This window comes from Cuculus canorus, chromosome 1, assembly GCF_017976375.1.
Source record: "Cuculus canorus isolate bCucCan1 chromosome 1, bCucCan1.pri, whole genome shotgun sequence".
NCBI classification, from domain to species: Eukaryota; Metazoa; Chordata; class Aves; order Cuculiformes; family Cuculidae; genus Cuculus; species Cuculus canorus.
This window is the reverse complement of record NC_071401.1, coordinates 174,938,881-174,951,242: the sequence shown is the minus strand read 5'-3', so window position 1 is coordinate 174,951,242 and position 12,362 is coordinate 174,938,881. Positions and strand designations below refer to the sequence as shown.

Here is a 12,362-nt window from a genome sequence, read left to right as displayed (position 1 = left end):
TAGGTTCTTTTAAGGTGGATTTTTTTTTTTTTTTTTTAAATTAAGACAAATTAACTTACACTTCCCGAAGATTATGAAGGTGATCCAAGAGACTGGTCTTGATTGAAGATAATTTGTTGTGACTTAAGTCCCTACAAAATTACAAAAATAAACAGCCTGTCAGTTTTGCCATGAAATCCGAGGTAAAGCAGTACAATTTCAGTCCAAACCATGCTATCATTTGTTTCCAACTACATAAAAAGGTTTTATTCAATACTAGTAAACTCAGAATAGAAAATAATTTGAGTATACAAGGTATAAGTAAGTGTAAATACCTTGACCGCTGCCAGAAACGTCAAAGAATTTTCTATACCTCTGAACAATTTACAGCTATTCATTGGGATTTTCATGTGTGAAGACTCATGAATAACATCTTAAGATATTGACTCATATACATCATCAACCACCTCTCTTCCCCATTCTGTCACAACAGATCCAGCTAAAGCAACCTCTTTGCTTTAGCCTATGAAAGGAAATTCATAAACCAAGAACCACAGCAGTTTCATTCCTTCACTCAATTGCAGGTTTTGTATCATTCGCTCTTCTCACTTGCTTCTCTAAAGCAACACACAGATCTCAAGTACACAATGAGGACTGTCCATAAATCTCAACTGTATTTTCATGCTTTCACTCTAAATCACAGCTCCATTCCTTCACAATCAAAATTAACAGAGATCTTAAACAAGTGATAATAGAAGAAAACAGACATAGGAAGGCCTAATTCTGTTCTGAGTTTTAAGATGTCTATATACTAGTTACATTAGTATCGCATTTAATCACACTTGAAGGAGCAGCTGAAGCACTTGGTATGTGCTATTGTGTACCAAAGATCCCAAACATATATTGATGCGGTTTATAAGAAACCTTGCTAATGTCTTTGCAGTGCTGGCTACAAAACAAGCCAGGGTACTAAGAATGCAACACGTTTTCTTGACCAGTGTTGAGAAATTATTTTCCCTAGAGACAGCAGGAATCTTTACCATATGTCCTCCTCTTAAAGATTTAACACCACCATAAAACACAGTCCTAAGAAACTTTTTACATAGCCTCAGAAGTACAGGAAATACCACAGAAACTAAAGAGTGTCCATGATAATAGAAGGCTGAGAAGGTAATTAGAGGAACTCAAACTTGCACATCTATAGATATCTACCTAAGTGGCACAGATTCACAACTGATCTTTAAACCCTGGCCAGCCTTGTCGAAGACCTCCCCTTCCTAGTCACTCATCCAACACCATATGCACCTTTCTGCTCCCGAACTACAGCCTGGTGCTACCTCACCTGCAAAGTGCTTGCTGGACATTATAACGTTGGGTTTATCCAAGTCAGCAAACAAAACCTGCAATATTTTTAAGTTCTTAAACTCACTCCACTGATACTCCGCAATGCAGTCATAAACAATTGCATCAACACTCTTCAGTAGTGAGCTGTTATAGGATCAGGCAAAGGCAAAGAAATTTCTCACTCATCATGACACTTTTCCCTGTGCTAATTAAGCACTGAACAGTCACCCAGCATGCCTGGTGTTCTCATCAAGCCACGTGCACATTAAGTGTATTTCAGATTGAATCTATGAGGAAACTCTGAGACAGTATAGTCACATATACTGAGCATCCCAAACACAGGCCTGACTCTCCATCTACAGTTCTGGAAGTAAAAAAACCTGATGACCACTCTATCCTTGCTGCACACAGATCAGAACGGGCTTAAAATCAGGCCAAGGTCAGGGGCTGTGTTTGGTGTTATCTGTGACTAACCCGTGAACAACTGTGAATCCAGAGAACTCCCATTTCTCTGCACCCACTGCTGCGTATCCTCAGACACGGGTATAATGCTGCAACCCAGCCAGGCACCTAGGCTCCTTCAACAGCAGATGGCGAAACCACAGTTTAGACTCCCCCAACTGTTTGGTGCTTTACACAGTACTCATTCAATGTTGTCACGACAGTTCCATCACCCCTTTTGTCCTCTCCCACAGTGGATTAAAAAAAATAAAATAAAATAAAACATTAAAAATAATCCCAGGCACACAGAGACATTATGGGGGGTACCACCAGTACTCAGTTATGCGGCATGCTCTGGGCGGCAGCTGAATCAGGCCAAGCAGGCTGCAGAGCTGTGGCACTGGCACCTGGTTCAGGGCCACGGGCAGCTAATGCACACTATATTTCCCAAGCCAGGGCTGCAGAGGAGTATGTACAGGGTAGACCCACAGGTGTGAAAGGCATTTTCCAGCACAAAAAAAAAAAAAAAAAACCAAAAAAAAGAGGAGGCAAGGGCTGGCAAAGTGGGGTGGTAGGGAGCCACTTAGAAAAGAGGACCACCTTCCACCACATTCAGGTGGTCACAGAGAGGATGTTTTCCAAGACTCAGCTCTGGACTCAAGCACCTAACACATATCCACGCCTTCTTCCAGGTGTCTAAACTTCTACAGATCAGATTTTCCTCTTAAAGATGGAAAACCAGTACAGTGTTGACATTTTCAAAAACCCACAAATGTTAAGTTTCGCCATTATGATTTTGAATTCTCCTGTAAGTTAGGTTAACCAGATGAGTTAGTAGACTGCATCATATTCACTGCTTAAAAATCCAGTGCAAACATTTGTCTGGCCATAGACTAGAGAAAAATCCCTTTGTTTAACACCTGGAGACATCAGATACATAGATCTGAAATTCTCATACTGCATTCTTATGTAAAGACTGAAAAAGTTTGCTGTTACAAAGAACTAGATGGGAATCAAACTTGGTCCTCTAAAGCAGACAGCAGAGACAGTTTTTACCCTTAAACTTAATTCAATATTTGGCTTTAGACTGTAGGGATTATAACAACTATGCAAATAAACGGCCAAAATTCAGTGTAGTTATGGCTGTTAGTGCCTAATATGTTACTGTTTTCATGCTTCAGACAAGACTTAGGAATCAGTAATTATTTCAACTAAGAGCTTTCAACATTAGTGCTAAAAACCTGCATTTCTTCATTTCATCTAAAATTCCTGCAAAAGGTTTATTTAAAATATGTTTGCCTAAAGGACCTACCAGACAGTAACAGACGAGAGTAGATTTGTTCTGCTGGAGTTATAACATGTTAAAAAAAAAAAGTCTGGCAGAGTGCTTAAACTATAAAAATCCTGCAATTACAACCACTGCTGTGCATGATCACCACACTGGAGCCAGACACTTTCACTCATAGCTCAAGTTTACATCCATCTGGAGTCTATCAAGGCAACCATGAGCGTAACAACTTACACTAGGCTTCAAACTATTTTTTTGGTGTTTGTTTTTTAACGCTAAAGATACCCTCAGACTTCCCATGTAGCACCTACTTTGAAAAAATATATGCATACAAAAATCCTCATTCCTGGTTTACTTACAGCAGGTTGTCAAACAAGCTGCAAGATAGCCGAAGCAAACCAACAACCACACCCTTCCCAGACACTACTGCACTGCCGGTTTCACATGGCTATATGCATGCTTGCCTACTTCTGGATAAAATACAAATTATAAATATTTTATTAAATACTATTTCAGTGCTACTGTCATGAGAAGTTTCACAAAAAAAGGCTTGCAAGTTACATTTTTAAGTTAAATCAGAGTGGTTGGAAGTGAACCAAGTGTTAAAATAGTTCTCCCTTACTAATATTCTAAGTGAAGCTTAAACCTACAGAGGTTTCTGAAACTTGGTATCACTGGATCCGAGGCACTTTTTACCTATAAAAAAAATCTACCATCGCTGTCACAAAGCTGCACCTACATTTCAATCCAATACATTTCTTAACGTATCTTAAAACAAGTAAGAAAGGGTTTAAAAATTAATCAGTATTTTTCCTTCACAGAAATGGAATTGACAACATTAAAACACATATTATTACTATGCATTTTCCATTTCTGCATTTTCCTTGTCTGTTAAAACCACATTACAAGTGGGGAGAAAATCTCCCTTTTTGCTACTAGAATTTCAAGAGCCATGAAAGATAGAACAGTGAAAGCACTCAAATTTTAGAAATCAGATTTCTATTAGAAATACTTTATAACAATAGAAGTATATATACCTGTTCTTCACCTCAGATTTCCAATAAAAGTGACTGAACGTTTAAGTAGAATCGCACCCCCTTGAAAAAGCATGCCATTGGTTTTGAGGCCCTTTAAGAACCCATTTTATGGAAGAAACTACTTTCTATGTTCCATTGATGGCCATACAAATTTTTTTAACTCGCAAGTCTCTGCATTAGAAAGCCAAAACATAACTCTGAACATCAGTGTGCGTGTGATAAAAAAAATTAAAGAAAGGCCAAATGCATAAAAACAGTGAGCATTTCTTCACACATTTCGTAAATATAACTTTTAGACTCTAACTTAATTTACAACAGTTAGTCACAATTATCATCTTCTTCCTTAGAGAACTCAGAAACCTGAGCCCCAAGTCAAATTTTAAAATGCAAATCCAACAACAGCTTCTTAATCAGTCCCACTGGGGCCTACAGAGCTGCTAATTCAGCAGAAATCAGGAGAGCTGAAAAACAAAAAGCCAGGCTGTAGCCGTTTTAAGACACTGATCCAAAGTGACTCATAAATCAGCCTGCTATGTTCAAGTTTTAGTCTGGAAAATATTGAAAAACAGCTGTGAAAACCATACGGCCCTTTTTTCTGGCAATTCTAGTAGAGAACTAGAGGATTTTTAAAATGTAAGTACTAAAGATGTAATGCAAACACAAGTGAAAACCACCTTTCAGACTTTCCCTCCTGCTTCACCAACAGTTTTAGCATTCCTCAGTGAACTCAGTGAGGGGTACAGCAGTGCCACCGGGAGTCTGCACACATGGAGGAGGACAGTGGCCAATGCTCAACATGCTTCCACTCTCCTTCCCTCCCTTCACCTCTGGTTCTGCCATACCAGCTCTAACAAAGACACATTCTTGCAATCTCAGGACACAAATCCTGGAAGTAAATCAAAATCTAACTTTAAAACTATTTCTATCCAAAGCCATAACAAATGTTTATCAGTTCTCAGTGGACTGTTGTCTTCAACAAAAGCAGCATCAGAAAATATGGTATTTTGGGCTAAAATCACAGCAAAGCTGGCAAGTATACACTACTTACACCCCCTTTCTGTACAAAGTAGGAGCCTCACACTTGCCACCAAAACCAGGGTGACTCAACTCCACATTTAAAACCATTTTCTTATTTCCCTCCCTGTTCACTCCGAGGTCACTCAGCCTTCCCACATTAGACACATTTTACTGCAGTGGGGGATTTGAACACAAAAGGAATGAAGAGAGTCCAACAGTGCTTCAGAAAGACAACTTCACCCAACCCGCCGTCCACCTGGGAGAGCACACAGACTGGCAGAGGAAGGTGTAAAGCCTAATGCAGGCCTAGACATTCTTAGGCACAAGAGCTTTCCCTCTCCTGCTTGGGAGATATCGCCTGCATATGTTGAGAACACGGTGTAACAGTTGTTGTTTTCCAAAAGAGGATTGGAAAGCCTGCAATTAAAACTACTAGCCTTTGGCTATATCCACCATGGACTTGCATGGAAAACACAGTAAACATAGACCAATAAAATTCATAAACAGTCTTTCACAATTTGTAAATGCACAGTTTGTTGCAACAATAATCCAGACGATTCAAACCTGAATGTATGTAAAACTGAAACGCATTATAATCTTAAACATTACGCAACCCTAGCTCCAAGCACTGGAGCACGGGGAGGTAACAGACAACTCTACGGTCTTCCTTGCTCTCTGACTAAAGAGGAGAAGGAAGAAAGAGCAGGGCACTTCTAAGGCATTTGACACAAACAAAAGAAATATTTACACAAAAGCGGCCAGACCACATGGTTTGGTGACACCTACAAAGATGTACTCCTGTGAGTTTAAGGGTGAGTGACACAGCTGTCCAATGAGTAATCACAGCAGGGTTTCTTACAACATACCAAAGCTTATTTATTCAAGTGGAACTTATTTTCTCACACTTTTAAAGGAATGTGAACTTACATAAGGACAATTTACACTACCAAGGGAATTCTAATTAGAAAAGCCTCTCTTGGGCTAACAAAAAAAAGCCCTACAATGTGTTTTATTGTCCCTCGGTAACACAAGTGGAAAAGACAAATTTGGATTACTGCTAATGCAAACTGCTTTTTAAAACAACTCCAAAAATTAGAGTTCTGTAATTAACCCGCTTGTTCTTTTGTTTAGCATGCTGTCATACCTGACTTTTAAATTAAAAACTCTAAAGAAAAGTATGCTAAGAAACTAATCTATGAAGCCTAGCTTAGTATTTTAAAAAAAAAAAAAAGCCTTAGGTTTCGTCAGAAAACTTACATTAGCTCATTTAAAAAGTTCAAAAGCACAGGCAGGATGAAATTTAATCTGAGGCAAAGCCATTTGTTGAATGCAAAGCAGATCCAGTATTTGATTCGTATGCTTCAATCACATAAGCCAAAAGAAAAAAAAAACCCCAAACTTTCTTTCCCCACACTTTCCTATACCTCTCCTGGAAATATTCACCTCCTAGAGCCATTCCTATGTTCAGTTCCATATGGTGTCAATACAACCATCCACATTTCATGAGTAAAGCAGCATGACCTCCAGACAAGGCAATTGAACGGAATTAGCCACAACTAATTGAAAGTCTTCCTGTTTACTTTAAAGTCTTTATCTCAATCTGCTTTGGAAATGTAATAGAAAATTAATACGACTAATAGAGAATCTTTGAGTGACAAGAGATTAAAGACAAATGTGAACAGTCCCTCAGGTATTTTCGGGCTTTTAGAAAGCATAATTTATGCTTTGTCTATAAAAAGTTTGTCACTAGAAGTAAATTTTCTCCAGATGGCATTTTGGGCCGCGCTACTGCGGGCTCGGGGACTCGGGGACACCGGACCGAGCGGGACCGGCTCCGCTGTTAACAAAACCATTAGACCCAAAACAACCGGTGAATGAAGAGTCATACAAGAGTTTGGGTTGGAAGAGACCTTAAAGATCATCAAGTTCCAACCCCCTGCCATGGGCAGGGACACCTCCCACTAGATCAGGCTGCCCAAGGTCCCATCCAACCTGGCCTGGAACACCTCCAGGGATGGAGCAGCCATAGAATCATACAATAGTTTGTGTTGGAAGGGACCTTAAAGACCATCTAGCTCCAACCCCCTGTGACGGGCAGGGACGCTTTCCACTGGATCACGTTGCTCAAAGCCCCATCCAACCTGGCCTTGAACACCTCCAGGGATGAGGCAGACATGGAATGGTAGAGTAGTTGGGGTTTGGAAGGGACCTCAAAGATCATCCAGTTCCAACCCCTCCGCAAAGGACAGGGACATCCCACCAGACCAGGCTGCCCAAAGCCCCATCCAACCTGGCCTTGAACACCTCCAGGGACGGGGCAGCCACAACTTCCCTGGGCAACCTGTGCCTCACCACTCTCGTCGTGAACCGCACAAACAAACCCGAGACCAGTTTCCCGACACGCAAACTAATATTAACCAGCTGATTAACGCACATTCTCCAAGACAGCCCTCAGGACCCTGTTCCCTCCCCCCCCTCCAGCCCCCCAGCAGCACCTCCGATCCCCCTCACTGACAGCCCCACGGCCGCCCCGCGTCTCCCTGGCCGGCGCGGCGTCCTCCCGGGGCTATGGGTGCCTCGGCCGGTCCCCCCGCCGTACTCACAGCTGCACGGCGCCCCGCGGCAGGCGCTGGGGCAGGCGGCTCGGCTCCAGGCGGCTGCAGGCGACGAGGCGTGCGGCGCAGCGGCAGGGCGCGGGGCAGCGCGCGCGACCCCCCGCCCCGAGCAGCGGCAGCAGCAGCGCCAGGAGGGCGGCGGGCGCCGCGCGGGGCATGGCGGGCTCCGAGCTCCGCGCGCGCCGACACCTCCCGCCTGCTCAGCGCGGGTGGCGGCTCATGGCCCGCAGCCGCCGCCGAGGGGGAAAGGCGGTGGGAGTTAGGAGGGAGGTGGATGGGGGGCCGGAGGCGGGGGGGGAAGAAAGTAATGGGAGAGAGCGCGCGAGGGGAGGGTCCCGCAGCGCCGCCGCCCGCCGGCCGCTCCGAACGCTTCCCTCCGCCCCTCGCAGCCCCCTCCCCCCGCCGCGGGGGAGCGGCCGCGGGCGGTGCCGCGCGCACGTGCGGGCGCTGGTGCGGCGGCGGCTTCGGCAGTGTCGCTGAGGCGTGTACGGAGCGCGGCCCCCGCACCCCGTGCCTTTCCCTCTCCACCCGCCAAACCCTGTGCCTTTCCCTTTCCATCGCGCCGCTTAAGCGCGAGTCGGGGCAATCCAAAAGCCCCGACAGGTTCCCAGCGAAGCTTGGGGTCACTGGCATGTAAAAGGTGAGGTGAGGTTAACCCCTGCCTTCCGGGTCCTGCGCGGCTGGTCCAGACACCGTAATTAAGCGCATTATGTTCCCCACAGGATCCCAGCTCCAGAGGTTCAGGGATGTGGGCAGGGCGTACGGATTCCACATCTCTGAGGTAATGTATGTAATTTAAGTAAATACCTATTGTTCAAGTTCCATATGTGAGCCCAGACCGTGCGATGGATTCAATTACCGTCAGCTTCGCAGACGGCGGCCTGGCAGGAGCAGACATCAAGCCGCTCACGCACACTGCTCCTTCTCTCCTAGTCCTTTACAGATGCGGGGAAGAATGGCTGGAAAGCTGCCTGGAGGAGAAGGACCTGGGGGTGTTGGTTGCAGGCGACTGAACATGAGCCAGCAGTGTGCCCAGGTGGCCAAGAAGGCCAATGGTATCTTGGTTTGTATCAGAAACGGTGTGACCAGCAGGTCCAGGGAGGTTATTCTGCCCCTGGACTCAGCACTGGTGAGACCGCACTTCGAATACTGTGTTCGGTTCTGGGCCCCTCACCACAAGAAGGATGTTGAGGCTCTGGAGTGTGTCCAGAGAAGAGCAGTGAAGCTGGTGATGGGGCTGGAGAACAAGTCTTACGAGGAGCAGCTGAGAGAGCTGGGGTTATTTAGCCTGGAGAAGAGGAGGCTGAGAGGAAACCTTATTGCTCTCTACAACTATCTGAAAAGAGGTTGTAGAGAGGAGGGTGCTGACCTCTTCTCCCAATTGATAGGGTACAGGACAAGGGGGAATGGCCTCAAGATGCGCCAGGGCATGTTCAGTCTGGATATCAGAAAGAAAATTTTCATAGAAAGGGTCATTGGGCACTGGAACAGGCTGCCCAGGGAGGTGGTTGAGTGCCCATCCCTGGAGGTATTTAAAAGATGTGTAGATGAGGTGCTCAGGGACATGATTTAGTGGCAGATAGGAATGGCTGGACTCATGATCCAAGAGGTCTTTTCTAGCTTGGTGATTCTATGATTTAATGCTGCCAAGAGAGTTTTCATTTGCAACAAATAAATGCAAGCAACTTGTAAATATATACTTATTAATTTGTGTATTTTTTTCTTCACTTGCTTACACTTGCCTGTAGAACTACTAAGGTATATTCCTGTAGTGCTTGTTTTCCTGCAGTAATTTCCTTAAGGAACACTGGCAGTCAATGAAGCAGGAGCCGATGACATACCGCACAGCATCACAGACCCTACACAACCGAAACTGTTGGAGTGACAGAAACACATGGATATTTGTAGTTCTTCAAGACTTGTCTGCTTGGCTTGCAAATTTGTGATTCCCGATTAAAACCAAAATATAGTTTCATTTCTCTGACTTCACCAGTGTCCTGAGATACACGTGGCAACAATAAAGACAGGGACAAAGTTTCAACCTTCCAAATCTTGATATCAGAGCTGTCAGGCTTTTGAGGGGTCCAGGCTCCCAGTGTCTTAAAATATCTAATCTTTGAGGTCAAATATATAGATTTAGAGGTGTGAGAGAACTATAGAATCACTTCTCTTCTCCTGGCTAAACACCAGGAATCATAGAATCGCTCCTCCAGGGTAAACAACCCCAGTTCCCTCAGCTGCTCCTCATAAGACTTGTTCTCCAGCCCCTTGAACATCTTTGTTGCTCATTGACTTGTCATAGTTGTTCAGCCTCTTTGCAGCCTGTTCTTTAGAAAGGTTAGGATGGCATTAGATCAAGGAAGCCTGTGAAACACTGAGCTGCTTTAAATAGCCAGTGGGATACCATGCCAAATTTTGAAAGCTATCCATCATTAGCCAGTAACCTGTTCCTATTGAAGCTAGAAGAGGGAAACCTTCCTTCTGTTTCAAAAGCATCAGCATCTGTTTGAACTGTCCAGTTGTTTCACACCATTATCTTAAGATTCAGGGACACTTGAAGGTATTACATTCGTATTTAGGTGAAATACTTGCTTCTTTGGCAAAGTAATCAAAAATTCAAGAAGACCTTCATGTTTATGCTGCCCCAGAGAATTATTGAGCAACTTACTAAAATTAAAATGAATATAAAATAACGATGCCTTGTACTACAGTTCCCAGAGTGCACAGAAAAGGGCCTCTTATTTAGGAAATGTGAGCTTGTCGTATCTTGAGTGTTGGCAAGGGTGGTGATTCACTGGTTAAGTAGCAACAGACTCATCAAGCTGTCAGTTCTAACATCCAAGTTAAAGAAAAAATAGAAACAAAGCATTTTGAACTTCTTTTATCATACTAGTCAATAATGTATACAGTACATATGTGAATTATGGAACAAGAGAGAATCTGAGAAAAGAAAGCACAAAAAAAAAAAAGTGTTGAAAAGGGCAAGAACTTCTGGTTTTGTAATTTTGAAAACCACTCATGCAGTCATGGAATACTGTGCCCTTAGAAGAAACTAATGCATATTTAGTGGTAATAATATATGAAGCTGTTTTAAATTAAGCAAGGTAAATCAATTCAGAAAATTAATCCATTTGTCTTTGCAGCTTCCTTTCTCAAAATACTCAATAAAACATTTTAAAACTGATTGTATTATGAATTCTAAAATGCTTATATGCAGTACTTCTGAGTCCAGGACAGAAAGCATTTCTACCCAGAGGGAGATTTGCTCTCTTCAGAAGTTTCAGGGACCAGTTCTGCACCTGAGATGAATGCTGCAAGTGCTGGCAACCTCCAAGCCCCTACCCTTCCCTGGTGACTCTTCATCATGGGTTTTAGGCTGAAAGTGCATCATGACTGTATATGAGCAAATGCAAACATCTTCACAGGTCTGGCTGGGCTATAGTAAGTACCCCAAGTAAGCTTATAGCAAAATGAGAGGTCTCACATTCCTATGCCCTGTTATCTCCACATGTAGCAAGAGATTTTTGCAGGCCCTTGTTTGGCATCAGCATTCGTGTAAATGAATATTCAACAGGATTGAGGGACTGATTTGACTGAAACCCCATCAAAAATAATAACACCACCCCCTCCTGCTTTAGTTCTGAGTTGGAATAATTCCCCCATCCCATTTTCCATGCAGCTGCACAAGGAAGAGGGCTTATTCATGGTGGTTACGCAAAGACAGGGTCTTTCAATGGCAGCCTGAATATAGGTCAGCCTAAGGGGATGATGTTGCGGAGGGGGAAGCAAGCTGCAGACAAAAATTCTTGTAAAACTACACCCTCAAGCTCTCTCTTTGGCTAGTAAATTTATTTTCCTCCACAAGACTCCCAAACACAGTAATCTGAGTTGGGAATGGAGGTAAAGAGGTTGTATAGTGAACTGTAGCCCCTTCATTGGGATGTGTTGATTCTAATGGTGTCTTTTTCAGTCCCAGATTATTTTAAATCAAACACGAGTTTACAGATTCAAGTCCAAACACGTTGTTTAAAATATGCATTCACTTCAGGCAAAAGACACACCCAGAAGCTGTGTAAGTATAATTTTTTTACATATTATTAAGGCATTGAAATAAGGCACTGCTTTCAAGTAAACTACCTTCAGGAAAGGTCAACCTCAAATCAGGCTGGTTTTAGCAAACTACTGGAAGTAATTTACCTATTGCTAAGTTAAGCAACACCAAATTAAGACACTGTACGGTTTCTGTTCTGAGTTACATTTAGAACTTATTTTATAACTTTAGTAATTTCAATAGCTTGAGTAATCTAAATTCAGGTGGGTTTAACAGTTTTCAAAGGAGTCTCCAGGCACTACAAGAGACAATTCCATATAATTGTATGTAGTTCTATATAGTTAAATTTGCAAGATTCGTGTCAGAAGGCAAAAAGGAGTGAACAGTTATATCTATGAAATTGTTATGTCCATTAAGGCCATCCAGATAATGGATCACCAGGTAATCCAGATCTGTGTCGAGTACTCATTTCAGATTTTCCACTTTTCATGGATGAATAAAGTGGTTTAGGTAGTGCTTAGCAACAAAAAGCAGAAGCAAAGCAGAACAACATTGCTTATGCTCTTACATATATCAGTTCTGAGAGAGCA

The 12,362-nt window shown here is 43.2% G+C and overlaps 2 protein-coding genes across 2 annotated transcripts in view; one reads left to right on the top strand and one right to left on the bottom strand.

The window, feature by feature from the left end:
* Positions 1 to 8,063, bottom strand: part of LRIG3 (leucine rich repeats and immunoglobulin like domains 3) — a 43,618-nt gene extending 35,555 nt beyond the window's left edge. Inside the window, exons 1-2 of the mRNA XM_054085287.1 lie at positions 7,710 to 8,063; positions 60 to 131 (exon numbers count right to left, since the gene is read on the bottom strand). Coding sequence (XP_053941262.1) covers positions 60 to 131; positions 7,710 to 7,879 — 242 coding nt within the window. The 5' untranslated portion in view covers positions 7,880 to 8,063. The remainder of the gene's footprint in view (positions 1 to 59; positions 132 to 7,709) is intronic.
* Positions 8,064 to 8,184: 121 nt separating this feature from the next.
* On the top strand, positions 8,185 to 9,834 carry LOC128854189 (uncharacterized). The gene is made up of 3 exons (XM_054085295.1): positions 8,185 to 8,361; positions 8,444 to 8,502; positions 8,655 to 9,834. The coding sequence occupies exons 2-3, from the start codon at positions 8,468 to 8,470 to the stop codon at positions 9,292 to 9,294; spliced, it is 675 nt and encodes a 224-aa protein (XP_053941270.1). The 5' UTR covers positions 8,185 to 8,361; positions 8,444 to 8,467; the 3' UTR covers positions 9,295 to 9,834.
* The last annotated feature ends 2,528 nt before the right edge of the window (positions 9,835 to 12,362 follow it).

What these genes read in the sequence shown, in the direction of transcription:
- LOC128854189 (XM_054085295.1), top strand. Translation starts at nt 8,468, where the DNA reads ATGTGGGCAGGGCGTACGGATTCCACATCTCTGAG. An exon ending in ACGGATTCCACATCTCTGAG is followed by an intron (nt 8,503 to 8,654) that starts GTAATGTATGTA and finishes CTTCTCTCCTAG; the next exon opens with TCCTTTACAGATGCGGGGAA.